Source organism: Hemibagrus wyckioides, linkage group LG25 (assembly GCF_019097595.1).
Source record: "Hemibagrus wyckioides isolate EC202008001 linkage group LG25, SWU_Hwy_1.0, whole genome shotgun sequence".
NCBI classification, from domain to species: domain Eukaryota; kingdom Metazoa; phylum Chordata; class Actinopteri; order Siluriformes; family Bagridae; genus Hemibagrus; species Hemibagrus wyckioides.
Window position 1 is genome coordinate 17,450,838 of NC_080734.1, and position 24,416 is coordinate 17,475,253.

The 24,416-nt window shown below is 40.2% G+C and overlaps 1 protein-coding gene and 1 non-coding gene across 3 annotated transcripts in view; one reads left to right on the top strand and one right to left on the bottom strand.

Annotated features, from left to right (window-relative positions):
* Nucleotides 1–22,412, top strand: part of ipo13b (importin 13b) — a 37,334-nt gene extending 14,922 nt beyond the window's left edge. Inside the window, exons 4-21 of one of the 2 annotated variants that reach the window (XM_058379113.1) lie at nucleotides 4,044–4,184; nucleotides 4,955–5,096; nucleotides 7,943–8,109; nucleotides 8,407–8,527; nucleotides 8,628–8,775; nucleotides 8,982–9,163; nucleotides 9,281–9,307; nucleotides 9,403–9,537; nucleotides 13,302–13,451; nucleotides 14,154–14,234; nucleotides 14,706–14,843; nucleotides 16,049–16,145; nucleotides 17,176–17,228; nucleotides 18,923–18,989; nucleotides 19,118–19,176; nucleotides 19,375–19,464; nucleotides 19,569–19,750; nucleotides 20,901–22,412. In XM_058379113.1, the coding sequence (XP_058235096.1) occupies nucleotides 4,044–4,184; nucleotides 4,955–5,096; nucleotides 7,943–8,109; nucleotides 8,407–8,527; nucleotides 8,628–8,775; nucleotides 8,982–9,163; nucleotides 9,281–9,307; nucleotides 9,403–9,537; nucleotides 13,302–13,451; nucleotides 14,154–14,234; nucleotides 14,706–14,843; nucleotides 16,049–16,145; nucleotides 17,176–17,228; nucleotides 18,923–18,989; nucleotides 19,118–19,176; nucleotides 19,375–19,464; nucleotides 19,569–19,750; nucleotides 20,901–20,997 (2,077 nt within the window). In that variant the 3' untranslated portion in view covers nucleotides 20,998–22,412. Of the gene's footprint in view, nucleotides 1–4,043; nucleotides 4,185–4,954; nucleotides 5,097–7,942; nucleotides 8,110–8,406; nucleotides 8,528–8,627; nucleotides 8,776–8,981; nucleotides 9,164–9,280; nucleotides 9,308–9,402; nucleotides 9,538–13,301; nucleotides 13,452–14,153; nucleotides 14,235–14,705; nucleotides 14,844–16,048; nucleotides 16,146–17,175; nucleotides 17,229–18,922; nucleotides 18,990–19,117; nucleotides 19,177–19,374; nucleotides 19,465–19,568; nucleotides 19,751–20,900 lie in introns of those variants that run through there. The other variant, XR_009203548.1, reaches the window with a different exon arrangement.
* Nucleotides 22,413–24,104: 1,692 nt separating this feature from the next.
* trnad-guc (transfer RNA aspartic acid (anticodon GUC)) lies at nucleotides 24,105–24,176 on the bottom strand. The gene has a single exon. It is a non-coding gene; the product is annotated as a tRNA-Asp (tRNA).
* Between the last annotated feature and the right edge of the window lie 240 nt (nucleotides 24,177–24,416).

Consider the following 24,416-nt stretch of genomic DNA (forward strand, 5'->3'; position numbering starts at 1 on the left):
TTGTTTGAACCTTTTGCTTGCCTTGTAATTAAAAACCAGGAACTGGTCTATTTATATCCTGTGTTCTGTTATATTAGGAAAAAAGCCAGCTGAGCCAGAAAAGGATGCCCATCTGCTGCCTCCGAATCAAAGTGAAACGTGCAGTCCTTCTGCTTTCTGTATTTGCTGATCATTTAGTAGTAGGGTTGGCTGTAACACTGGGCCATGTTTCCCTCTGGCTCTGTGCACAGACTCTTGAAGAGAGACACTAGGAACCTTTACTGTAATCATCTACATGGACAGGTGTCACATCATTGTAAACTATACATAATTAAATCTATTTCAAGGCTGGCACTGGTCAAGCCACAGAGACTGTTTAGCAGCTTCACCTTCCACACTGTTAGACAAATCAAGAAACACGTTCACTGTAAGGTTAGCGTGATGTAACTATTTCTGTCTTGTTTACCTCCGTAGCTTGTGTGTGTGTGTGTGAGAGACCGTGTAAGGGAAATAGAGCAAGGGAAAGAGGGAAGGCTGTGTAGTTTGAACTCACTCATAATGGGAAGATTGTGATTTCAATAACGAAGGAGTGTAAACTATGTGGCCAAAAGTATACAGACACCTGAGCACTAAATATTCCATCACAAACCCATCAGACATGAATATGAATGTGAAGGTCAGTTGTCCACATACTTTTGGCCACATAGTTTACAATCCTTCGTACAACAGCAGCTCTACAGCGACACAGTGATGACGGAGTACTCTGTGTTATGTTTTTTCTAGTTATTATTTTTTGCTGCTTATTGAAATCACAATCTTCCCATTATGAGTGAGTTCAAACTACAAACTATGTAGTATATAGCAGTCAGGGACACGAGAAGATTTTGAGGCAGTGACAAGTAGAAAGTAAAAACCAGAACTTCATCTTTTGGATTTCACAGCATTAAATCTGCTTATCACAAAAAAATCGCAAAAAAGTGTGTGATATTTTGTTAATAAATGAAATAATTTGGGGAAAGCGCTGTGGTATAAAAACCACCCCAGGGTTTTTATCGTGTTTTATATCTTATATAAATCTATAGATGTTTGTATTTTATGTGCAAAGAAACAAAGCATTTTTATACACAAAGACTAATTATTGTTCTTTTATTTCTTTTATTTGGACTCATTCATTTCTGTCAGCTTGGCATCATGTCTGTTTCTAAGGCTGATGTATCTTTCCTATTAACATTTGTGCTTGGTAACCTAAATGCAACAAACAAATGTAACTGAACATCCGCCAGCTCAGAATAAGGCTGTACATGTTGATTGGTCTTGTCTGAGATGCTTAACCGGAGGGAAAACAATGCCAGAGCAAGCTCCTCCCTCTCCACCCTACACCAGTACAGAGAAGGAGAGGTTATGTGAGTTCAACTGGAAGAGTCAAATATGATGAAGAATAGGATGACAGCCTGTGCGTTATTTGTACCACCAAACCCACAGTGCCAGTGTTCTGTCAAGAGACCAGCATGACTGCTTTTAATCCCAGTGGGGTACGGGAACATGTGCATACATACACACACACACACACACACAGTAGATGGAGCTTGTGGCACTATAATAGTGAGCTCAGACTTGTTATCAATGTAGTCCCTTAATCCATCACATTCTTTCCCCCGCTTGTGAAATGTTTTTTTTTTAAAGGCTGGACTGTCAATCTTCTATGTCCACATTCTTCCATCACCTTTTGTCTCTTCTCTCTCCTTATCCTCGGTGTTTATTTCTCCTATCGGCCTCGCCGAATGCATCTTGTTGCCAGGCAACTCGTTTCATCTGTCTCCTGGCGTCTGAGGATAATTGCAGGATTTTGGGGGAGTGGGGAGGGAAGGATGGCGCGACACAGAGACAGACGAACACTAGGTTCTACATGAGTGTGTTCGAGGGCAAGCTATGAAACTTTTAGTTCCCTCAGAGATACCTGGAAGCAAAGAGTGTAGACGGATGGAAAGCAGAAGATGGATGTACCGTAGATCAACGGTGGCTGAAAGATGACGATAGATGACGATGGGCAGACGAAGATGATTCATTGATTTAAGCTGATTGTGTTTGAGGTCACAGATCTTGAAGATAATGACGGAGAAGCTGAAACTCGCTTTAGTTTGGATTAGAAGTTTCCATCAGGTTGCATTCCCAGAAAAGAGGATGTGATGAGATGGTGCAAATAGTTGGAGATATTTTTTCCACCCCCAAAATAAGGATGACCATTTAATTTAAGTTGCTCACTTTTGTCTCATTTGTGACTCTCCTTTGTCTCCATCACATTTTAAACAGGTTCAGACAAAGGATATGAAATCCATCGTTGCATGAACCGCCCTCCCTCATGCCCCGCTTGCCCTTATCTATAATTTAGTCTCATCACATAGTAAGGCGTAATTGTGTTCAATGGTTGGATTCGCCGCCACACTGCGATCCCAGAAGAGACGTTCCGTGTTGTTTCTTGACACGTTATTGATCGTCTCTGACCTTGAGCCTGTGAATTCTGGGTGAGCGTAACAATGCTAAAGCAATTCCACTGAGTGCTGTGGAGTGCAGCGTGCTCTGTACCTCTCATGTAATGGCCATCTTATTGAGTTGACATCTAGTATGCAGCTAAAAGATGAGTACCCTGAGTGTTAGTCCAGAAGTGCTCATCCTGACATCTCCTGCCAAAACAAGTCTCTGTCACTCTCGCATAATTACATAGCGACCTGCGAGTACAAATACAGGATGGAAGAGAGGCTCCCAGTATAAAGAAACCCATGGATGTTGTGTGAATCGTAGTCTTTTGTAACAGTCTGGATTCTAGTTGGAAATACTCCTTCACCCTGCAGCACTCAGCAGAGACTCTGTACTTTTTAAAAAAGTCTGAAATTCCCTTTTTTACAAAAAGACCTTTTAACAGTATTGAATTAAAGTGCTTTCACAAGTCCCTCAAGGATTGTGCGATAGCAGAAATGAACACAAAAACAAGCAATCTCTGTGCATTTCTGAGGACCTTTTTCAAATTTACAGCAGATTTATTGAGGGTTGTTGTTTTGACGTCATCACAGCAGACATTCAGCCTAAGGTGCTCGTGCATCAAACATGATTACATGTGTGTCTTCACTTGCTGCAAGTGCCCCAATTCATATATAAACTTGCATAGCAAATTTTGAATAAAGCCTCTGCAAAATTAAGCATTATAGGACAAAAAACCTCCTAGAGGGATTGATCCATTTGTAACAGAACCTTGTGCCTTTTCCTGCTTGGTGTAATTGGTTTAGAGAGGTGGGAACACTGTAAACACACTTGAGTGTGAACAAAAACGGATGCTCCAACCTGGATAGTTAAAGATTAAAAAAAATTCCAGGCTGCATTTTTCCATAGTTGACAACTGTCCAGTTTCAGTGAGTGTGCTCCCGCTGTACCCATCTGTTCTTGGCTAACAGGTGTAGAGCTGGAGGTGGTCTTCCGCTGTTTTAGCACAACTTCCTCACTCTTCACTGTGTTTTGCGTGCTGAGATGCTTTTCTGCTCACCACAGATATAAAGAGTGTATTGAGTTCCTTTTTTTTGGCGTCTGTGTAAACTCTAGCGATTGTTTTGCATGGAAATCCAAGTAGCAATTTCTAACACTTTCACACCATGATAATGAGCTTGTATGCGTTCATTTTGTATTATATACAAAGAAATCTTGTACATTATTGTCATCTTGTAAATTATTGTCTGGTAAGAAACATCCATCTTTGTTCTACACTAGGTATTTATTATGTATTGCATGTAATCGTCCTTATAAGAGTTTATCAAAGCTACTAATGTGCAGAGAAAGGCTCACAATTTTCTCCTGCTTAGTATTTCAAATGTATAGCATACATGTCAGGCATGTTATACATCAAGCAGGTCATTTAGACAAAAAAGTTAAATTAGGTGACACAAACTAGACTGATGTTCACTATATTAGTCTTGCAGCTTTGGTTTAAATGGAAAGAACAAAGCTTAGGATAGCAAACATGCTGTAGTTTGGAAAATGCCTAACAAACCTAAAGGGCAGTATTTTGTGTGTCCCAGGTATCTGAACACTTTACTGAAGTTGGTTCCGCAAGTGCTGCAGCTGCAGGAGCAACTACGAGAAGCCGTACAGAACGGAGATATGGAGACGTCACACGGGATCTGTCGCATCGCTGTCTCGCTGGGAGAGAACCATTCCAGGTATATACAGTATATAGATATAAATCATCATCGTTCTGTCTGTTCTACTGTCCGAAAGGCGTGTCCTGTTTTGTGTTACATACAGAGAAGGAAAAGCAACAATGCCATGTACGTGTAAACGCACGGGTTTGCTAGCCGGATAGTTTGAAATTATGGAAAGTGGAGGCAGTATGTTATTTGTGCAAGCAAAGAGTTTTGCTGTCCATCTGTATGAGGTTAGTTACGATTGGTTGACATTTTAGAATAGGCTCAAGGTCACAGCAAGGTCACAGGTCTGACCGATGTTCTTCAGTAGCTTCCTCTCTGTGTGAATTTTATATTAAAGGTGATACACGCATACAAACTGATAGCGACTAGAAAAACTAGACTAGTATAGTTCTACTTGTTTTATGTTTTTTATTTTTTTAGTATTCTTATAAATCGTTGTTCTGAATTTTATTTCAACTTAAATTTCAGTGGCAAGGAAGACATGGAATAATTTTTAATTATTATGAATATTTTAAAACTATATATACAGTGATGAGGTTTTTGGCCATATCATCCATGCCGTTTGTGTGCTGTTGAGGTTAATTATGCAGGACACACTCGGTACACACAGATTTTACTGACTTAAAGCGACACACTGATGAAACCTTATAAACAATTTTACTTTATCATAATGTGTGCATAATTGTTTTTAGAAACTAAGTGATATTTCCATGTGTTGCATTTTTTCAGTAGTGATTTGTGATGTTTCTGTATGATCTCCTCCCCTGTGTAAACCCATGCAGGGCTCTCCTGGAGCAGGTGGAGCACTGGCAGAGTTTCCTGGCCCTGGTCAATATGATTATGTTCTGCACCGGCATCCCCGGCCACTACCCTGTCAATGAGACCACAAGCTCTCTCACACTGACGTTCTGGTACACTCTGCAGGTATGGACCTCTTTAAAACTCTTGATGATGATTTTTTTTTTCACCCCACACTAGATTGTGTATGTTAGTGTATGCACGCATGCATTTATTTCATGCACAATATGTGGCCAGAAGTTTGTGGACATCTGAAAATCACATCCATATGTGGTTGTTAAACATCCCATTCTTTAAGCCTTTTAGTGTTCTCTTCTGTGAAGACTTTCCAGTAGATGTTGGCGCGTGTGTGTGGAGATTAGTGATCATTCAGCTACAAGAGCATTAGTGAGATCACTGATGGTGTAAGAGTGAGGAGGTCTGGGGTTCAGTCGGTGTTCCAGTTCATCCCAAAGGTGTTCAGTGTGGTTGAGTCAGTGCTCAGTGCAGGACACTCCAGTTCTTCCACTACAAACTTAACACACCATGTCTTTATGTCTGGAGCTCACTTTGTGTACAGGGGCATCATCATGCTGGAACAGGGTTTGAGCATATTAGTTCCAGTAAAAGTAAACACAAAGACTTCTGGCAAATATTTGGGGAAGATCCACACATGGGTGCGATGGTCAAATATTTGGTTATATGATGTGTGTATATTTTTGATGTAGGTTGAGCAACTTATGATATAATGATAAAGGGTATAACACCTACAGTATAAAAATATATTGCATAACAAATAAGCCTGGGTCTGAATTGATTAGTCATCTAACAATTTATTAGTGATGTCAACTAGTGAGCTGGTGAAATTATTGCTGAATATTTATTAGATTCATCTGTCATCACCTCTGCCTTTAAAGCATCGCCCATGTAATTCCTTTAGAAATGAAATATAGTGAGCAAGATAGTGATCATTTATTATGTAATATATATACGTGTCTATTTTTATAACAAAAAGGCATAGGCCTGTCTGTGTTAGTTATTACAGTATTGTGTGCTTTATTCACATATCACTGAAAACATATCCATAAGCCAGTTTAATTATACAGCACTGACTGATTGAAGGCATTTTCTCTTTTTTTTGTAAATTCAGTAAAGGGAATAAACACACACACCTTTAAACAACTGAAAAACAGCAACAAAATAAGGCTTTTGTCATACCAGGGCAGGTAGGCAAGAGTAACGAACAACTTTACTCTTGTTGATCATTCTATACATAATGTGAAGCAACAGAGCATGAAGTCTAAGCAGTGGAAAAAATAGAAAACGTGATGTGTAGCACCGCGTCGCTAAGCAACTCAAAATCGCTCTCTCTGTCAGCGAAGTTTCACCCATATAAGTCTGTCTCTGATTACTGCCAAGTGATGGAGAGGGCCAGCAATCTCTTTTATGCTATGAAGTACTTTTACTGGAGAAAAAAATTGCCGTAATGGGAAGTGGTAATGATCGAAGTACTCTGTAATTTCTATACTCACGTTCTTTATATTGTTAGATTCAAATGCAAGGAAAGAAGTTGAAAAGTTCAACAATGACATGTCACTGCAGTGTTTCATAACTGATTACATTTACAACCAGTTTTACAGATCCAGATTACATTTGTTTGAACCAGGATGTGTGTTATAATTGATATCCTTTGGCTCTACTGGGATGATCTTTGGAGGTAATGATTGCTCTTCTCATATCCCTTCAGTCTCTGCTGTTTTCACTGTAATAATTCATCATGGCTTGTTTGTGCCAAATGCGAGGTTAGCCTACTTCAAGGCTTTTTGAACATTCTGTACCAGCCTTATGTTCGCCAGCTTCCACCCCCGCAGGAAACCTCCACTGCGCTTAATGGACTGCGTTTGTAGACTAGTGATTGAGAACCAGGCCTCTCAGAAGCTAAAAAAATTTGAATAGTAAACTGGAACGTTTTCTTCTTCTACTATTTTAATAATAATCACGAGAGAACATGAGCTGTAGGTGAGGAGGTGTGTCATTGCCAGCAGGAATAGTGGTGAATGAATCATGAATCAGTTTGATTCCTTTGAAAGAACTGATTCCACCTGAATCAAATTTTGAGAGCGGACACAACTGTTCTGAATGAATTTTTCTTGTTTTTTGTGCTTACCAGTTCACTTGGAGCTCTCGGCCCCGTCTCATAAAACAATGAAATGAGCAAAACCTCCCAAGCCTTTAATGCACACATTGTGTACTAGAATTAGTCTTTGTTGAGCTAATAAATGACTTGATCGATTCAAGAAGCCGAACATCATCCTTGTCAGCTATGTTCAATTAAAGGAAACTGAAAACCGACCAGTCAGTGAGTCGGTTTTCAGTATAAGAGTATAAGATCCTTATAACTGTTGTGAAAGTTGAAGATGATCTCATATAATATGTCCTTGGGGATATATCATTCAGTTCACTGAAATGGACAACTTGCAAATAATTGGCTCAGTAAATTGGACCCAACTTCCCATTACCAGAGGTTTATTTATTGCGCTGCGTCACTAAGACATGCTGACTGTGGATTAGCTGGAAGTCTGAAAGGTATTCAGGAGATAAATCGGTGCAGCAAAGATGAACACCCCCCACTGCAGCAGATAACGGCCTAATGTTTTATTGCGATACGTCTCGTTTTGCATGCATGCATGCATGGGTGGGAATGAAATGTGCAGTAATTACGTGAATAATGATTTGAAAATTCATTTTGTAAGAATTGTTCATTCTTAATTACTAGCCATATGCAAGAAACAACAGATAACAGTTTCAGGAATTCTCTTTAGTAAGAAACGACCCTATGCGTGGCCATCTGTGGAAACTGAAGACTCTGTTAAGTGTCCTTGAATATCTGCTTCTATATTATCACCAAACCCTGATACAGGAGACAGCCTTGTTAAGAGTCTGCTAGAGTTCTGCTGTTTTGAAGAACGTGTTTCCTCTGTGTTTGTTTGCAGGATGACATCATGTCATTTGAGGCCGAGAAGCAGGCAGTGTATCTGCAGGTTTACAGACCTGTGTATTTCCAGCTGGTGGACGTACTGCTACACAAAGCCCAGTTCCCTAGTGATGAGGAGTACGCCTCCTGGTCATCTGATGAGAAGGAGCAGTTCAGGATCTACAGGTTTGTGTAATTGTGTGTGTCTGTGTCAAATGGTGTGTCTGAGTATTATGTAGCAGGGAGAGAGAAATATTTCCTTGATTTGAACCGAATGTATCCTCCTAGGTCTGTCATTTAGGGGGGGAAATAACAGAACATTTATTTCCCTCAGCAGCTTTTTGCTGTGTTTTGTTGACTCAACACTAGACACTAATGCTGTCTAGACAAAGTAGACTTGCGTAAGTGAATGCATCTTGAAGGGAAAGGTTGACAAGGAGAAGGAACGTTTTGCTTGTTTATGACTTTCACTCTCTGCTGTAGGGTGGACATCTCTGACACCCTGATGTACGTCTATGAGATGCTGGGAGCAGAGTTGCTTAGTAACCTGTATGACAAGCTAGGCAGACTGCTTACCAATGTAGATCAACCAACATCCTGGCAGGTCAGAAGCCACACACATACATTCAGACTCATACACATGTACACACCCTTAAACACACGACTAAGCTTTTTCTTGCCTTTTTGACTATTTTTCTCACCAGCACACAGAGGCTTTGCTGTATGGTTTCCAGTCCATAGCAGAAACGATAGATGTGAACTACTCCGATGTCATTCCCGGCCTGATCGGCCTCATTCCTCGAATCAACATCAACAACGTCCAGCTTGCAGACACGGTCATGTTCACTATAGGTGTGTATTAAGTGTCAGCTGTTTTGGGTTTTTTGTTCTTTATAAGTTGCACTCACCTTCTTTCTGTCTTTCTCTTCCCCTCTAATCTCCTTCTCTCTCTTCCCCTCTGTCTCCCTCTATCTATCTCTTCCCCTCTCTCTCTTTCTTTCTCTCTCTCCTTCTCTCTCTCTCTCTCTCTCTCTCTCTCTGTCACTGTCCATCTGCAGGAGCTTTGGCAGAGTGGCTAGCGGATCACCCAGTGATGTTGAGCAGTGTGTTGCCGCTGGTGCTTCAGGCATTAGGGAATCCAGACCTTTCCATCTCTAGCGTTTCCACCCTGAAGAAGATCTGCAGGGAATGCAGATGCGACCTGCCACCCTATGCTACGAACATCGTTGCCGTGTCACAGGTAGACAGACAGAAGTCCCTTCCTGTCATTGCTGTATCTATAGTTAGGTTGTATTGTGGTCTAATAACGGTTCTTTCCTCCGCTTCTTTCTTTGCCTTTCATGTCTCTCTGATGCAGGAAGTGCTTATTAAACAGATCCACAAGGTCAGCGTCTTCATTATTTCTTTTTGAGATCTAAAGTGTTGTGTTGACTAAGTGTTAAACAAAGTTCTTGTTTTTTGTCCTCTCTCTCTCTATAGACGAGTCAGTGTATGTGGCTGATGCAGGCTCTAGGTTTTCTGTTATCTGCACTGCCAGTGGAGGACATTCTGCACAATCTGCACTCTCTCATCACACCCTACATCCAGCAGCTGGAAAAACTGGCTCATGAGACAGTAAGTATTGATTTCATATCTCAAACCTTACATTTACAGTAAGGCCTGATTAAATATGGTCCCAGAGTCCATATGCAGCACAACCCCAGGTGCAGTGCACATACTTGATTGGTCAAACCAGAGGCTAGTATAATGCGTACTTCTGAGCATACTTTGTGTCAGAAGGTTCGACAAAACTGAAAATCCTTGTATCACCTTCTTACAAACATTGTCTATTTTCTCTACAGTATATGAACATATATATGAAGTTTCCTGATGAAAGCTAAATTTTAACCCAGTGCCTGCTGAATTCTGATTGGCTGAGGTTTAGCCATTCTCTTTAAATTCATCATTCTCATCTAGAAATTCATTTAGAGATCAAGGCAAGCATGCAGTCTATCAAATTTCAGCTCCTTCAGACTTAGGGTGGTTGAGAAATTCAACTCCACCTCGATGGGCAGATGATGGATGGCTTAAAATTTGCACACTTCCTCAGATGTTCTTAAGATGGCCTTCAAGATTTGTGTGAATCCATGCCACCAATCAAGAGCACCACTGTATCATTTACAGACGTCACTACTTTTGCCCAGGCTCTACTGAGTATGTTGACTTATATTGTATTTTGAAGTAAAGCCCTATAAACCCTAGAATTAGTTTGCAATGGGAGGTTTTGCATGTCACATACATGATCTGTTCATGTACATTGCACTAACATTATGCTGATACGTGTCTCCTTAGTTTATGGAGTAGGGGATGGATTCTGGCCTTCCTACCAAATTTGGAGTTGTTTCAATTTACGATCTTTGCTTTGTAGTACAGAATAATAAAATTTCATAATATTTTTGAAAATTGTGGCTTGGGATTTCCACATTACCTGGCCATGCTTAAAGGTCCCCACTTTGCTAACCATATACATTATATTGCCAAAGGTTTTGGGACATCTGCCTTTATGTGCATATGAATGTAATTTGAAGTTGACCCATCCTTTGCAGCTATAGCAGCTTTAAGTATTCTGGGAAGGCTTTAGGAGTGTGTTCATGGGAATTTTTGACCTTTCCTCTAGAAGCGCATTTGTGAGGTCAGGCACTGATGTTGGATGAGAAGGCCTGGCTCACAGTCTAATTCGTCCCAAAGGTGTTCTGTCGGGTTGAGGTCAGGACAAGTTCCTCCACACAAAACTCACTCTTCCATGTCTTTATGGACCTTGCTTTGTGCACTGGCGTACAGTCATTTTGGAACAGGAAGGGGTCATCCACAAAATTGGGAGCACGAAATTGTCCAAAATGTCTTGGTGTGCTGAAGCATTAGGAGTTGCTTTCACTAGAACTAAGGGGCCAAACACAAACCCCTGAAAAAACAACACCTGAATTCAATGATTTGAAGGGTTGTCCCAAAACTTTTGGCAATATAAGTGTATTATCCATCAAAGGAAAGATCCATCCATGTTAGTATTTAAATAATTGTGATGCAATTTGGGGTGCTGTATTGTCATTATTTGATGTTAGCTCTGATGTCAAAGAGGGATTAAATAAATTATGATCTCTAAAGACAGGAATGATATTCGGAAAAACACTTTCATGTGGTGTAACTCTAGGAGATCCTTACGTCTCCTCAGTGGTTAAGTAACGACACCTAGAAACTCTCAGCATTTCTACTAGAGACAGCTTTGTTGTGTAGGTGTTTGTTGTTCAAGGTGTAATGTCTGTGATTACCCCATGGTGTTACTGAAGGACGAGGTGCTGCTCAAACAGATCCCATAAACTTTTGTTTTTAACGTGTCCATTACAGGCAATGTGACCTAGATAACTAGTGCCAGAATAGCTCATTTTTAATGTAGATTTTAGACCGGCTCTATATGTTGGTTAAAGCAATATAAACTACTTTGGATGGTGCCACTTGAAACTTGGATTGTTACAGTAGATTAGGACTACAATCGAACAGTTTTGCACTCATGTCTCCATCAAGTAAACATTTGATAGCCTCAACAAAATAGACTTTATTTTAAAACTAGTATGAAATATATAATTGCATTTTTTTTGTGCATGTAGAGGATTTCTAGAAAGGAAATGATTTAGAATCACGCTCCTTTTTGAGCATGGTTCCTCTGAGAGTTTTTCCTCACCTACCGTCGCCTGTGGCTGGCTCATTAGTGATAAATTTCTAAATCTAAAACTTCTATGCAGAATTTATATATTGAGTCATAAAGCTGCTTTCTGACCATGTGCATTGTTAAAGCACTCTACAAAATGAATTGCATTGAATCAAAACTCTACAAGTTATCTGACTAGCAAGATAATCCCGTTAACATCTGCGTTAGCAAGCCAGCTTCACTGATGTAACTGTCAGCTAGTAAGCTGAGATGAAATGAGACGTCAGCTGGGGTTTGTTTGTTGCTGTCTTCTTTGCTCCTGGAATAAATGGCATGTTTTGTATCATGTTGGCCTTGCTCCACATGAACAGACCCTGTGCGTGTATGTGTGTGTGTGTGTGCACATGTATGTGTGTGTGTATTATCATCAAGGAACATTTCTCAGTGGGGCCAGATTGCAGATCACTGGGTCCAGAAGCAACACCACAGGGTAAACTAAAGCTAATGAAACAATGCCCCAGACAGAGACCCACTACAGTTTGGAGCTCAGTTACAGATATGTGTGTTATGGATGGTGTTTGAGAGCACACACCAGCTACAGTCATGTCGTTTTACTACAATATTATTACAGTGTGTTGCACTGGTCTTATGTTATGCATTTTTTTATAAGCCACATGCCTCATATAAGTGGTGTGGGGTAGAAGAGTTGCTAGTGCATGACAGAGGGAGGCTTCTGCCTTATATAGTGTAACAGCATACAAAGGTCAACAAGTTCAGCTGAAGCTGGAAGAACACAGTGTGCTCACGGTGCCATGGACTCGCTAGATATGAGACGACTAGACCAGGTTACATTAGCCTCCCACGCTGCTGTTGGCTAATCTTAGCCATTAAGAGTAAGAAAAAAAGTGGGAAGATCCTGCAATATCTTAGTATTTATTTCCATTAGTGAGAGAAAACACACACAGAGCGGGCTGATACGAAGTGTGGTTAATGAACGTAGAAAAATTCCATCAGACGAAAGCACCTCTCAGACAAAACACACAAACGCGATCTGTTTGTTTTCAGTACATCAGACATTTATACCCCAGTGTATGCTGCTGTCTTTGCTTTTTTGTAGTTTATGGGTTTTTATGATCCCCTCTCAAGCTGTTTATTTAGAAATGGCCACCACATAAAAATGCATATACAGACATGTCTTGCATCATACACACACACACAGCGATTTGCACTGATGTCTGGCTTTTCGGGGGAAGGCATTACGTCAGACTGTGATTAGGCTTTTCTTCAGCTCTGTCAGACAGCGACACCTACTGATGAGAAATGTAATCATTTGTGTGAGATTTATTTTTATTTATTTATTTTTTGACAGCTCTTGATTTCTCTGGAACACAGTGATCTCTTCGAGGGAGTATATTTGTGGCACTTGGTTGATGTTTTTAACATTTCCTACATATTTAACAAAAGGATTTGTGACTGAATAAATACAGATAGATATCTTTACCTCTCACAGTCTTTCAGATACTGGGCGTTTGTATGATGTCAGAGTCACATGTCAAACTCTCTCTTTCTTTTCCTCTTTCAATTCTATCAACACATACAGTTGATAGCAAATATATCTGAATATATTTGATTTGGATTGTTTGCTATTAGTTTTAACAAATATACAGTAACATTTTTCCCATTTTTGTCTTTGCAGCCAAACCCTTCAAATAAACTGGCTATCATCCACATTTTGGGCCTGCTGTCGAACCTCTTTACTACCCTGGACATCACCAAGCAGGAAGAGGAATCTGGAGAAGGTGCACCGCCGGTCAAATCCAGCCCACCTCAAACTGGCCCCAATCCTGTGAGTACTGATTTTAGCCATCTTGAAATATCTGATGGTGTCTGTAGCTGCCAGAGTTTCAATGGTGTATGCACACACTGAGATTGTCTTCAAATGCACAATTTCTTGAATGTAAACAATATATGGCTAAATATATGTGGATATCTCCTCCATCTGTGTTTTCCCCCCTAACTGTTGCCACAAAGTTATATGGGAGCTGTATAGAATTTCCCTTCTCTGGAAATAAGAGGCTCAGACCCTGTTCCAGCATGGCACTGCCCCTGTGCACAAAGCACAGAGCTCCATGAAGACATGGTGTGTTAAGGTTATAGTGAAAGAACTAGAGTGTCCTGCATAGAGTCCTAACTCTGAACACCTTTGGGATGAACTGGAACACTGGCTGCACCCCAGACCTCCTCACTCTCATCAAGCACATATGGGTATGATGTGATGGGTCAGGTGTCTACAGACCATATTTCCATGTATTTCAAATGCATAATGTAAAAATGACCCAAAATGTGGATAAAACCTAAACTGTTCATTAATATCTAATGCTACATATCCTTCAGAAAACCAAAACATGAAGGTACAAACAACTACAATACCAAAGGCACAAAACAACATCTTGCTCAGCATTACTGTATCAACATTCATACACTGAACAGTAAAGTATTCATCTGAATAGGACTCTATTGCTAAGAGGGGTGTGTGTGTGTGTTGTAGGTAGTGGTGGTGTTGCAGCAGGTTTTTGCCCTCATTCATACAGTCCTCAGTAAATGGCTGAACGACTCTCAGGTTGTAGAGGTAAGAGTTCAACATCCTGTCAATCTTCAATTATCACATTTGTGAGTCGCAAACATATTTTCTGCTCATTTTAACTTCAAGTTCATTCTTTTACAGTTTGTTTAGACCAGGGATGTCCGATCTTATCCGCAAAGGGCCGGTGTGGGGTGCAGGTTTTCAGTCCAACCGAGCAGAAGCCACACCTGAGTCTATTGAAAGCCAAGATCAGAGGATTTAACAGGTGGAATCAGGTGTGGCTCCAGCTGCACCCACACCGGCCCTTTGTGGATAAGATTGGACGTCCCTGGTTTAGACTCTTTATTTATTCTTTTATTTGTCCACCCTTAAAAACATTTGTGCTTGTATCCATATACACCAGGTTAGAGTTGTAACATTGCGGAAAAAATAAACTCTCTCTCTCCATCTCTCTCTCTCTCTCTCTCTCTCTCTCTCTCTCTCTCTCTCTTTCCCTTTCCCCTCCCCTTCTCTCAGGCTGTGTGCGCTATCTTTGAGAAGTCAGTGAAGACTCTACTGCATGACTTTGCACCCATGGTGTCTCAGCTGAGTGAGATGCTGGGTCAGATGTACAGCACTATCCCACAAGCCTCTGCACTGGACCTGACACGTCAGGTACACACTGTATACACACATTCTAGTTCTCCCGATTCCAGCCGTAGTGGCCCAGACATTCGCTATGTAGTCTCTAAGTCCACCTGGCTGTTGCCATGGTTACGTGCAGTGACGTCTTTTAGACATGAGGCCTGTACCATATGTCCTGCACCTAGTCATGATGTGTTAAGAAATCTCAGTGTGTGTGATGTGGGGCTGCCAGAATGACTTAAACTCTTTGAATACTATTTGAAATTTTAGATTTTACATAAATATGAACGATGAATGGTTCTACTTGAATTTTTTTTTACATTCAGCTTATAAATATGTGTTACACAAACATTTTTTCATTTTTTAGATCTTATTGAATATCTGAAAAGTTACTGTTCTAAGTGCTGTTGCACATAAACAGTCGACATTTCATGATCTTCTGTGATTGTGTTCTCTTTGACATATGGTGCTCTATTTCTAGAGTCATTATGCCTATGTAGTGAGCATATCAGCCATAACATTAAAACCACCTGCCTAATAATGTGTACGTTCCCGTTGTGGTATCTGACACAAAGACTTTAAGGAATTTAAGATCCTTAAAGACCTGCCAGTTGTGAGTTAAGGCCTCCATGGATTAGATTTGTTTGTCCAGCACGTCCCACAGATGCTTGATCAGACTAAGATCTGGGGAATTTGGAGGCCAAGTCAACACCTTGAACTCTGTCATGTTCCTCAAAACCATCCCTGAACTATTTTTTGCAGTGTGTCATGGAGCATTATGCAACTGGAAGAGGCCACTGCGATTAGGGATGATGTACCATGAATTGATGTGCTTGGTCTGCAACAGGACACTAGGTTTCCTAGCAGAATAATATCCCACCCTTTGACATGTGCCACTGTAATAAGATAATTAATGTTCTTCACCTCTGTTGTCTGTGGTTTTAATGTTTTGGCTGATCAATGTATAGTGACTAGAAAGCCAGACGTACTATAAATACATATAGAAATTTGTGATGAAATTAGGATATTGTGAAAATCCCAGGAGATCAGCAGTTTCTGAAATACTCACACAAGCCCATCTGCTACCAACAACCAAGCCATGGCTGATTAGATAACTGCATAAATGAGCAGGGCGAGTAAATGTGTATATATATGTATGTGAGTGTATATATGTATGTGAGTGTATATATGTCTGTAGCATTTGAGATTTCTTTTGTCTTACTTATTACCACTAGATGATGCATATATTTGCCAGTGAGACGGACCACTTTCCCCCAATCAAAGCCCTGTTTGAACTGGTCACCTCGGTCACACTCACCATCTTCCAGCAAGGTATGCATTATGCCGTCAGCTTTTCTCATTTGGTGCTTCAATTAGTGTCCATCTTTATTTCCCTAATGAACGCAAACATCACTTATTCCTAACAGGTATACTTTATTACTTCAGGTGGCAGCATCATCAGAAGAGTCCAAGATCTGTTTTAGAGGGGTTAATAAATGATAAACAAAACAAATCATGTTAAGTTTCTCATTTTGTCATCCTGTACATGTAACCCACTTGTTTGACATGATGTTTTCCCAGATAATAGCTGTTCATCTTCTCCTGCCCCCGTGTCTTCCTCGTCCCTTTAATTGTCCTTCGGTTTGCTTTTGCCTCTCTGTTCACCGAATAACATCACGTCTCTGTGTGCTGTTAACCCTCTGATCTCCAGCAGGTCCCTTAACTGTGGATCTGAGAAACCCGCCATGGCCTGTTTTCCTTTGGCTTTGTTTTGTTTTTCGGGAGAATTTCCGGGGCAGATCGGGGAGGGCTGTGATGGGGGTTGTTTGGAGTGTGGGAACAGCTAGGGGAAGGGAGTTTTGGGGCTAGGTGCTGCCCCACTCTCTCGTGGTTACCGAGCTTTTCAGTGAACCCTGGGGTGGGGCAGATGGGAAAGCATGTCTGATTTTAAGCAGAGTTTTTAAAGAAATAAAGAAAAGAAAGAAACCGAAAAAGGAGAAGGAAATAAGATGTCACAGTAGCAGGTGCCTCCTGGGTTCCCACTCCAAACCCACTTTGGTTCTTTTAGGTTTGGTCTTTTTTCTTTCTCGTTATTTCTCTTTAAGTTAGTTCTTTATCCTGTCTCATGACTTTTCCTGGTTTTTCGATTTTTTTACTATTTATTTTTGGAGACTGCCTTTAAAGCCTTACATGCTTCTCGTCTCCTCGTCTCCCCTCTTTTTCTCACGTGCAATTATTTCAATGAGATCCTTTCTGTTGCCTTTTCTTTCCACATGACTGTTCAATCTGTTCTGTTGCTGTTTGTATATATTCTTATTATTATTCTTATTATTTCTTAAGTTACATCTTTATTATATTTTAGGGCCCAGGGATCATCCTGATATTGTTGATTCATTTATGCAACTCCAAGCTCAGGTGTGTTTTTGGTTTCTTATTTCATTCACTTTGGGTTTCTCTCTCTCTCTCCCTCTCCCTCTCTCTCTCCCTTTCTTTCTCCTTCCCCTCTATCTTTCTGCCCTGTGATTTCGGGTCTGTGGTGACCCTTTCTTTGCCTGAGCCGACAAAGGATCACTTTTGGATGACTGACGCAGTCTCTCCTTCAAAAGTCTTGGTTCTGACGAGCCTGGTCAGCCCCTCAGAAATGCTATTGGTCATTTCAGAGGGGGAATACCACCCTTGCAACATGCTATATACAGTCATACTGTTCACGTATAGCCAACTGGGTGACCTGTGAGTTGGGGTTCTTCTGAAATGTCACTATAGCCACAGTTCAAGCTCTACTAAAGTGCTCTGTTTCATAGTGGTTGCTGTAAGAGAGTGGAAAAAATGAAGTAACCTATAATATTTGTATACTTTTATGGTAACATTCTATAAATTGCCTTTTTTTTAAGGTAAATAACAATTTCATTTAAAAATATTTTATGTATGATCGTATAATCTAAGCCTAGTTTTTTTAAGCAAATGAAAGTCTATAATCACTTCTGTAGTGACACTTCCTGTTATTTTGTAGGTACTCTACATCATTGCTTTTAGATAAAAACCTTTCCTTACGGTTTCTTTGGCATAGAAAAGGCTGTGATGGCAGAAAACCTTGAGACAGAAAAAATATTTTTTTAAAAATGAAGTGTTCAGTAAGTGCGAGGCTTGTGTAAGTGTTACCAGGACGTTGTACAACGTTAAATGTAACTGTAAATAAATAAAATGTGACCTCTTTGTTTTAATGAATAGAAAAACAGTAATCACTGGTTAAAAACACTGCTGTTGAAGGAAAAACATCAACACCATCAATCATACACATTTTTCACATGAATCAAGAATCATCATATCTGCATTTTTAGTTAAAATTTTGTTTTGGAAATATCTGAAATTATTAGCAATCTATTAATAACATTCACACAATGTATTTCTATACCATATCAATGGTTTTCTTAATACGTACTGCAAGACACAGATTTGTTTCTTTCTATTACAGAGTGATCCGTTATAGTCTCGAAGGCCCTTTCTCCCAGTATCACTCCAGTCCCAGAACCAATTAAACCCCTAATTATATTCATATTCTGATTAATGTTGTCGAATTGGCACCCTTTGTCTCACATTTGGTTTACATTGTCAGTTCTCATGCCTCCTCTCATTTCTGCCTTTGGCTGGACCTCAGGTCCATCTGTTTATTTCTCTTTCTCTCAGTCCTTCTGTCTCTCTCTCTCTCTCTGTCCCTCCCTTCCTCCTTCAGTATCCTCTCATCCTCAATGAGTTCCTTAATGCATTAGTTGTCTTTATCCGTACATGTTACTTAGATTTTTGTTGCATTACTCAGTTCAGCAGAGACAAGAAATTAACAGAAAAAGAGGAAATTGCAAATCATACCACCTTTAGTTTGACTTAAGTTAAATTTCAGTATTTGATTTTTTGCAGTTGATTTCTTACCTGATCAGTTTGCATTAAATAAGTTGTTGTACATTTAGTTGTTTTTTGTTAGCGGCAATAGAGTAAGCACATCGTAGAGGAGAAGGAAGGTCATGTCTTTGGTAGGGGTTGTGGGCGGGCTCTGCACGGACCCGGAGCTGGAGTTATGCCGTGTGCCATGTTCACTGGCTCTGTCTGATTTGTAGGCTCTCAAACGGAAGCCCGATTTGTTTTTATCCGAGAATCTTGACGTGAAAGCAGTGTTCCACTGTGGTAAGTCCTTTTCCTTCTGGTTGTCTGCCAATCATAGTTATAGTGCAACAGAGAGTAAAAGAAGAAATCACATGACATTTTCTTTTATTGTCTTTTTCTCGTCTAATTTTTCTGAGTCTTCCCTATAGGAGTTCTGTCACTCAAATTCCCAGAAGCCCCTACTGTCAAGTCTACCTGCCTCTTCTTTGTAAGTTAGAGGATTTTGCCCTATTGAAGAAAATCACCCTTTCTGAATCTTTAATTGGATTCTTGTATGGCTGATAAGCTTTCTAAGCTTTCTTATTGATCGTATGCATCTTGTTTTCATGCATAAAAAGTTATTGTTAAAAGTTAACAATGGGTTAATGGGATTTTTTTTTTGAGACAACATTTTTGTGTTGGACAGACGGAGTTGCTGCCACACTGTGCAGATGTGCCTCCTGTGGGCCAAGTCGTGCATGAAAATGGGAAACTCCTATTGCTGGCTGTGTTGGAGGTCAGTGACTGAACCTTAATGTCTTTCCTTCATCCCATCCATCTAGAAAACAGTAATGATATAGCAACTCTCGTCCCTCTTCTCTCTCTCTCCGTTTCTTGTAGGCGATCGGTGGTCAGTCTTCACGCAGTTTAATGGACCAGTTTGCAGAGGTGTTGTTCTCCATGAATAAGCACTGTTTCAGTCTCCTCACTGTGTGGCTCAAAGAGGCCCTACAGTCTCCGGGCTTTCCCTCATCCCGAGTCTCTGATGAACAGAAAGACACATTCAGCCAGCAGATCCTTAGGTACTGCTCACACATACCTTAGTTACTATCAGAAATACACGTCTAAATCTTTGTTACTATGATCACTATGACACAGTTATAGTTAATTCAGTTGGCAGCCCAACTAGAAATGGCTGGCACTGGTTTGACTTTCATGTCCTACATTACTATTCACTGTGAGCCGTATAATTCTGCCACCCAAAGAATCCCAAAGAGTGCTCTATACATACCGATCAGCCATAAAAATAAAACCATCAACAGGGGAAGTGAATAATATTGATGATCTTGTGAGTTGGATATATTAAGCAGCCAGTGAACTCAGTTCTCAAAGTTGATATGTTGAAAGCAGAAAATCTGGGCAAGCATGAGGATATGAGCGACTTTGACAAGGGCCAGATTTGATGACTTGAAGCCTGGGTCAGAGCTTCTGGAAAACAGCAGGTCTTTTGGGGTTTTCTTTATGTGCGGTGGTTTCTATCTACCAAAATTGGTCCAAGGAAAAACAACCAGTGTACCAGAGACAGGGTCATGGGAACCCAAGGGTTCACTGACACACATGAAGAACCATCATCTGGTCCAGTCCTACAGAAGAGCAACTGTAACACTAAGTGCTATAAAAGTGAATGCTGGCTCTGATAGAAAGGTGTCAGAACACACAGTGCATCATAGCTTCTCAGTCAGATCAAGCATCTATGGATTGTGCTGGACAAAACGAGGAGGCTCCACCTCACAACTTACAGAAAGGATCCGCTGATAACGTCTTGTCTGATACCACAGCTTCTTGCCTCAACGTAGAGTCCATGCCTCAACGAGTCAGAGCTGTTTATATGACAAGGAGAACCCTACACAATATTAAGCAGGTGGTTTTAATGTTATGGCTGATGCTCATTAAATAGGGTATAATTTATGTGGTGTAGACTCATCCACAAAACCGCAATCTCCGTATTAGACACAGGAAATAGATTTCAATTAAATACAGGTCGATATATAACCATTAATACTTAACATTCAAATATATTTATTATTATATTTATCATTTATATAATATATAAATATATAAAATATTAATTGTTACATATTGATGTGTGTATACACAACAGATTGATTTTAATCTCTCTCTCTCTCTCTCCCTCTCTCTTTTTCTCTCTCTCTCTCTCTCTCTCTCTCTCAGGGAGCGAGTGAACAAGCGACGTGTGAAGGACATAGTGAAAGAGTTCACTTTGGTGTGTCGAGGGCTGCACGGCACCGAGTACGCAGCAGAGTACTGAGCGCTGAAGCCCAAAGTGATCCGATTCCTAGCAGCCCCCCCCCACTGGAAATCCATACCTAAATAATAGCATAATGAAAGCCTTGACAGATGGATATTGTTCAGAGCATGCAGTGTGAGGACCTGAGGAGGGCACTTTCTTTAATATGTTGTTTTGTTTTTGTTTTGTTTTCTTTCTCTTCCCCTGTCTCTTGCTCTCGCCAGGTCTTTTTTTTGGATCCTCTTGGAAAGTGGCCAGTGCTGCTTTATCTAAGCAGTACATTTCATCAATCTTCCTCACCCTTTCTCCCCTCTCCACTATTTCAGCATGTGCGTTGTTAACTTTCACCTCCCCTTCTCACGCTCTCGATCTTCCGTGGCTCCTAAGCTGTTTCCTTGTGATGATTTGCAGAATTTATCAACAAATGGAATTAGTGGTAGTTAAATGTTTTATTTTGTAAAGATACTGATATCTAAAGTATATATATATCCACATATATAAACTCCTATATATCTCTCAGACTGCGGGACGTGTGCGAGTCCTTATGGACACTGCTGCTGACAAAGAGAGGGACCAATAATTTTTCTCTGTGGCTTTATATCTTCACATCTGTATAATCTAACTAGCCTCCACTCACAACATGATTCTGTGGGGGGGGGGGGTTTGTGAACTTTGTCATGGTCTTTTTTTTAACGATTGAAAATGTATTATTTTAATATATATAAAATTAGCAGCATGCACGAGGCTGGTTAGAGCTGATTTTACAGACACGCCCTCGTTAAATCATGAAAACGGCCCCTGTGTATGATGTCCTCTGGGGAAAGCTGCTGGGAGCCCATAACAGCTGTGAAACACACATGTAGATGTCCTCGTGTGTCTTTTTGGATAGAAACAACATCCAGAACGTCACATGAAGAGAGGACGGAGGTCAACTGTGATCGTTTATTTCGGACGTGAACAGACACTATTTTGTGTGTGTGTGTGTGTAGATATGTATGCGCACACGCATGTGCCGTTGTACACTTGCTTGTCCAAATCGCAGCTTCTGTACACTGTTGAGTGCACTTAATATGGAACTGAACACAATCTATACTACAAATCCCCTCGTGTTTGCCATTTAAAGCCCCTGAATAGGACACTTCGGTGGCTGGGTGTCTCTCTCTGTCCCTGTCTACTGCCCAGTTGCTGCCTGCGAACATGTAGCATGAGTGTTTTTGTTTTTGGGCAAGGGAAATGGGCATGCAGCAACAGAATGTGTTGTGTGCACTTGGCAAGTGAGGACCCTTCCTCATCCTGCCATTTTGTTTACCAGTGATGGATATATATATTAGAAAAGGGGAGGGGGGAGATAAAAAAAAAAAAGAGGACAAATGTACACAAGTTTGCGTTTTTCTTTTGTACCTTGTTTTAATTTATTAAATATATCTAAGATGGCATCTCTTGTTTGTCTGTGTCTTAAGTAACTGAGGCTTAGTATCTGGGAAGAACGGTAAAACTTCTACGGAGATTTGTGAAGAACGGTAAACTGCAGGTCTTTGGTGCTCCTGGACTGAAGGATGATCCTGCTCCGAAGGATGGAATTAATCTCATCTACTCAAGCTCAATAAGAACGTATCTCCAAAAAAATGCAGTCAAATGTCCAGTGTTTAGCTGTCCCCAGTACATAAACAAAATTTAAAATATTTAAATATACCAGCAACTATACAAACTCTTATAATGTGAAATGATTGTGATATGTACATCAGGCACACAGTGGTGCACCTCACATCACCCAAACACAGAGAACATTAGATAGAGATAACATTAAGGTGCTCATACACTGTTGTCAAAAGTTTTGGGACACCCCTTCAGATCATTGAATTCAGTTGTTGTTTCTCAGGGCTTGGGCTCGGCCCCTTAGTTCCATTGAAGGGAACTCTTAATGTTTCATATTACATTCATGTGCATGTAAAGGCAGGTGTCCCAAAATTTTTGGCAATATAGTGTATATGAGGAGAGCTTCAGGTTCACACAGCTTTCGGCTATCACAACATGGCTTACTGTTAGATTAATAATAGGTCAAAGTTGCAATGTTGTCTGTGATGACTAAAAAAGGAAGCATTTTGTTACCAAAGTAGAAAATAACTGAATAAAGGCCACAGATGAAAATTTGATGTGATAATGTATAGAGGTTATAGTCTTACTGTGACATGTTGCCAGTAAATGAAAGAAAGTTATTAAAGTAATGTTTCTTCGTTCTGACTCCTTAAGCATGGCAGTTGAGGTTACAGATGCTGGACTGTTTTTATTTTTCTGTTTGATATGTTTAATATGAAATAAACAAAAAGAAATCATCAAATCGCTTGTCATTTTCCTTAATCAAGCTTTCTGGGCTCAGCTTAATGTTTGATGCTGATCATTGCATGCATTTATTAAACCACAATCAACCTAATAATTCAAATGTTTGAACTTTGAGTTATTTTTATTCATCTATTATTCTCTTCAGTCCATTTTACCCAAGAGCATTATAGTAAATATAATGATACAGCTTTTCATAAAGTGGATTATATCTAAATAGCTGGATTGTGGTAATAATATAAGTTTGTGCAGTGATGATATGGATTTCAGGGTTTTATTGTTTATTTTATTTGTTTATTGTTTATTTATTGTTGGTAATTTTTCTATTTAAAAACTAACCCTGGCTCCCAGGCTGCCAAGTACAGCGCACTCCTAGAGTACCTGAAATACCAGTGTGTTGAAATATAGATGTCAAAATCAGCAGACATGTTCTCTATGACCTGATACTCATCTACTGATCTCGAAGGTCTCCAGTTTATAACAAAAACAACAGAACTGGCCTATCTGTTACAGAAGGGTGTGAGGTTCAGGGTTCCAAAAACCTTTGGCTATATTGTGTGTAAATGTTCTATTTTGTAAGAAATAACAACTGTGTAATGCTCCCTGTCTGGGAATCGAACCCAGGTCTTCCACTTGACTGTCCACTATACTAAGGAGGAGCTGCCCTTAACTGTTTTTGGTGTCGTTCCCGAGTATTTATTTTTAAGAAATTAGCCACATAAAGCTTAATTGGAGTTTCATGCTTTCGATGAATAATCCCAAATTATAGAAAAGATAAAAATATTCTGAGCCTCCCCGTCGGGGAATCGAACCCCGGTCTTCCGCGTGACAGGCGGAGATACTGTCCACTATACTAACGAGGAGTTGCCCTAGATGTAGGCGTACAATTCTATTCTATTCGACACTCTCTCTCTCTCTCTCTCTCTCTCTCTCTCTCTCTCTCTCTCTCTCTCTCTCTCTCTCTCTCTCTCTCTCTCTCTCTCTCTCTCTCTCTCTCTCTCTCTCTCTCTCTCTCTCTATTCAAGCGTCGTGTTTTTAGTCTCTATCCCACTAATACATACTACACTTAAATATTTATTAATTTAACAAACTGCGATTTCTAC